General features: G+C 34.8%; 1 protein-coding gene across 1 annotated transcript in view; it reads left to right on the top strand.

Moving 5' to 3' along the window:
* LOC107738640 (glutamate receptor ionotropic, NMDA 2A) overlaps positions 1–3,746 on the top strand; it is a 66,842-nt gene that overhangs the window by 52,828 nt on the left and 10,268 nt on the right. The window contains exon 9 of the mRNA XM_016550419.1: positions 2,241–2,401. Within this exon, the coding sequence (XP_016405905.1) occupies positions 2,241–2,401 (161 nt within the window). The remainder of the gene's footprint in view (positions 1–2,240; positions 2,402–3,746) is intronic.

Below are 3,746 nucleotides of genomic sequence, written 5' to 3'. Positions count from 1 at the left end.
GCTTCAAGTTATGTCGGGCGCTGGAAGTTTTGTTCATGAGGCTCGTATCCGAGTCTAATGAGTGCTCCTCCTTTACATGAAAACAAAGACTTCACAACTGATTAGTATTTATTTCAGGCAGAGAATGCACAAGAATCCTGCACCACACCAGCATGCTGCTGTGAGTGTTGGATGACGATGAGGTTGAGCATTCTTTAAAATAATTTGGATGCTTGGAAGCTTTAAAAAGGAATATGCATTGCATTGTATTGCAGAACTGGTATGTGAAGAGAAAACAGAAGAATACGGACTACTGACTACCCAGCGCCTTTAATAAAAATATAATATAATATAATATAATATAATATAATATATTATATTATTTTTTTGGTGTGGGAGCTAGTCAAAATTATTGCAAAACAAGTAAAAATCTGAACTACTAGCCCGTCCTGGCAAATATAAAATATCCTGTTTGAAAATAATCTTTTCAATCACAAATAAAACAAAGCCTAAAGCTGTTTCACATAGATTGTGAACTCTTTTGTAGCAGTGAGCTCTATTAAAGTAGAATCATTTGTCTTGTTCAGCTGTCATGGGACTTTTTGTTGGTGTTTTACTGTAAGGTCAGCATTTGTGATTGGTGTAGAGTGTTGTAATGTAAAATTTCATCTCCAGAATACAGAGAGTCGTGCTTCTATACAAGTCCAGATAGGAGTGTATGTATGAGTGTGTATTTTTCCTGATTCCCAAAAACAGACTTTTTTTTTTGTTGTTGTCCATTTGGGGACTGTTATTTAAGTGTTGAATTACTTGAAATATAGTTGCCCGGTGAAAATAAATAACCTTACCGAGTCAAGCACTTTGATGAGAGCAGCAGGTGTAGACTGGCTTGAGAAGAGCTCCTTAGCTACTCGTTCCAGACAAAAAGGGAACTGTTTGGCATGTAATAGAGAATAAATGGTATAATAAGATAGGCAATGTCAGTTCTCTAAAATAAAAGTCGAGAGGAGAGTTGAATTAATGTATTATATGGGCTTGAGGAAGAAGAAGATATGAAGAGCAAGAGGAAATAGCTTAAGACGAAGTGTTTGATACTGTTTTTTCCCTCCCATGGACAGGTGTTGAAAATTAGCATGTATGCTAAAACACTTAAGCAAATGCATATGGTTCGTCCAATGTAATAAAAATAAAAGCCCCGGTCCTGCACTCATAGCAAAGCCACACATTAAAGAGCCGCAACTCTGGTCAAATAGTCAACAAAGAAACACATTCAAACATATGTCCAGTCTAACGGCAAAGTGCTTCTTTTCTTTGGCAGATTGGTAATGGAGTCTAAAGAAAAGATAAAAATAGATTCTTAAGCAAAACTGCCGGGCTTAGTCCTATGATGTTAGGCCCTTATCAAGAACATATTAACTTAGATCCAACTCGAGCCCTAAATACCCACCTGGACTACGTATTAATGAAGTTAGTAATAAATTTAATCACAATTATGCCAAAATAATTGTCATGGTACACTCTTTAAGATTAAAATAAAGATTCCAAAAGGTTTTTTTTTGTAGCAATGCCATAGAACCATTCTGGGTTCCTCAAAGTACCTTTCAGTGAACAGTTCTTAAAAGAACCATTTTTTTTATGAGTGTGAAGAACATTTTAACAATCTAAAAACCTTTTCCCACTATAAGGAACCTTTTGTGCAATCTAAAGGTTCTATGGATGTTAAAGTTTCTTCATGGAAGCAAAGATGCTAATAAAGATCTTGAATTTTCAAAAGTAAGCAGCTGTTCATAAAAACTTGCATCATGATTGACAGGATTAGATTAACAAACTCCTCTCAAACATTTCTTTAATACTCCATTTAGTGTAAAATGAACTCGTACAAGATGTTTCACGATGTTGAATATGAGTTTTAAACGTCATGTGCACATAAAGGTTCTTTAAAGTATTTCTTATCAAAACTAGTGGATTGTCAAGTTGTCTTTTGCTCTTTTAGAGATTAAAAAAGTTCTTATTGTTACTGTACAATATGGTTTCTTTATGTAGGTTTTCCAAAGTATTGGAGAATGAAAAGTTCTTTGTAAACTTCAAAAGATTTGGGTTGTAAAACACTTTTTAGTTCTTATTAGAGGCAGTAATTTTAAGAGTGTGAGTGATAAAACTCAATGTTCAGGTATTTTTATCGTTTGTATTTATTGCCATGGAAGCATTTTATTTCCTGCTGTGCTTTTATTGATGGTTTATTTTGTTTTTTGACTTTGCAGTTTCAGAGTCCCTACTCCTACTCCCCTCCTTTCCGCTTTGGAACGGTTCCAAACGGCAGCACAGAGAGGAATATCCGTAAGAATTACCCTGACATGCACCAGTACATGGTGAAGTACCATCAGTCCGGGGTGAACGATGCGCTGGTCAGCTTGAAGACTGGGTATGTATAGCACACTCTCACTGTGTTTATCCTGTCAGTCTGAGCAGAATGGGTGAAATAGTGAATGAGTCATTGTTTTTGGTGGCATATAATTGCCTTACACTGAATGCTGGCCATGCTTCATTAAAATGGCATAGTTATCATAAAAGGGATAGTTAACCCAAAAATTACGATTTTGTTATTATTTACTCATTTTTATGTTGCTCCATATGTATGTATGGCTTTCTTTCTTAAGTGGAACACAAACAGTACAAACACAAAAACAAAAGAGTATCCAGGCCATCATCAAGCTACAAAATGTCTTTAAAAATCATACGATAGCTTTGTCTGAGGAACAGACAGCTATTTTAGTATTATATTTCAAATTCAAAAAGTTGTAATAATTTTGTTACGTGCCTTTGTCATTTTTGTAGTTTTTTTTTAAAGATTTTTATTAAGATTTCAGCGTTTTACTTCAACACCAATTTTTTAAGTGTATGTTTTAATGTAAGTTAAAAAAAAAAAAAAAAGTAGTTAACTAGTTAACAATAACAACAATGTGAACAGACTGAAATTTATTATAAACTGAACATTATAAAGTCCTCCACCATCATAGTCACAGCCGAATTAAAGGAGCATCGTGGGTCATTGTGTTTTTTTAATTTTTTTTATCATGCTTATCTCTAGATCAGTGGTTCCCAAACCTGTCCTGGAGGCCCCCCCTGTCCTGCACCTTTTGTATGTCTCCCTTATCTAACACACCTGATTCCACTCATCAGCTCGTTAGAGACTCCAATAACTAAATTGGGTGTGTCTGATTAGGGAGACATACAAAATTTGCAGGGCAGGGGGTCCTCCAGGACAGGTTTGGGAACCACTGCTCTAGATAAATAAAACCTCGGTTCTAACACAAGGAAGTTTGTGCAGTTTTTGGTTAATGAATATGATAAAAATCAATGATGAACAAATGGCCATAGTTCATTTTCTGACAATTTTACTAAGACAGTTCAGCTTCATATAATTCAAGAAATCTGAGTATTATAAGGTACAGTGAAAGAAAAGCAGTAGATCAGCAGTGAGTGTTATTAAACAGCTTTCATTATCTCTCTGAACTGCAGCAAGACTGTGTCGTTGTATATTTGCAGATGGGTACAGCACATGCACAATATTAAATTACCTTACAGTATATTAATAAAGCGTAGACTCTAAAAAAAAATCTGTGACATTTACGGTAAAATACCGGCAGCTGTGGTTGCCAGAACTTCACCGTAAAAAATATGGTAGCAACATTTTAGGTTTTACAGACTTAACTTAAATTCACAACAAAATACCGTATTTCATTAACTGATGTAATGTTAATAAACCA

This window comes from Sinocyclocheilus rhinocerous, unplaced genomic scaffold (genome assembly GCF_001515625.1).
Source record: "Sinocyclocheilus rhinocerous isolate Xijiao unplaced genomic scaffold, SAMN03320098_v1.1 scaffold1155, whole genome shotgun sequence".
Classification (NCBI taxonomy): Eukaryota; Metazoa; Chordata; class Actinopteri; order Cypriniformes; family Cyprinidae; genus Sinocyclocheilus; species Sinocyclocheilus rhinocerous.
This window is presented reverse-complemented; position numbering and strand designations above follow the sequence as displayed.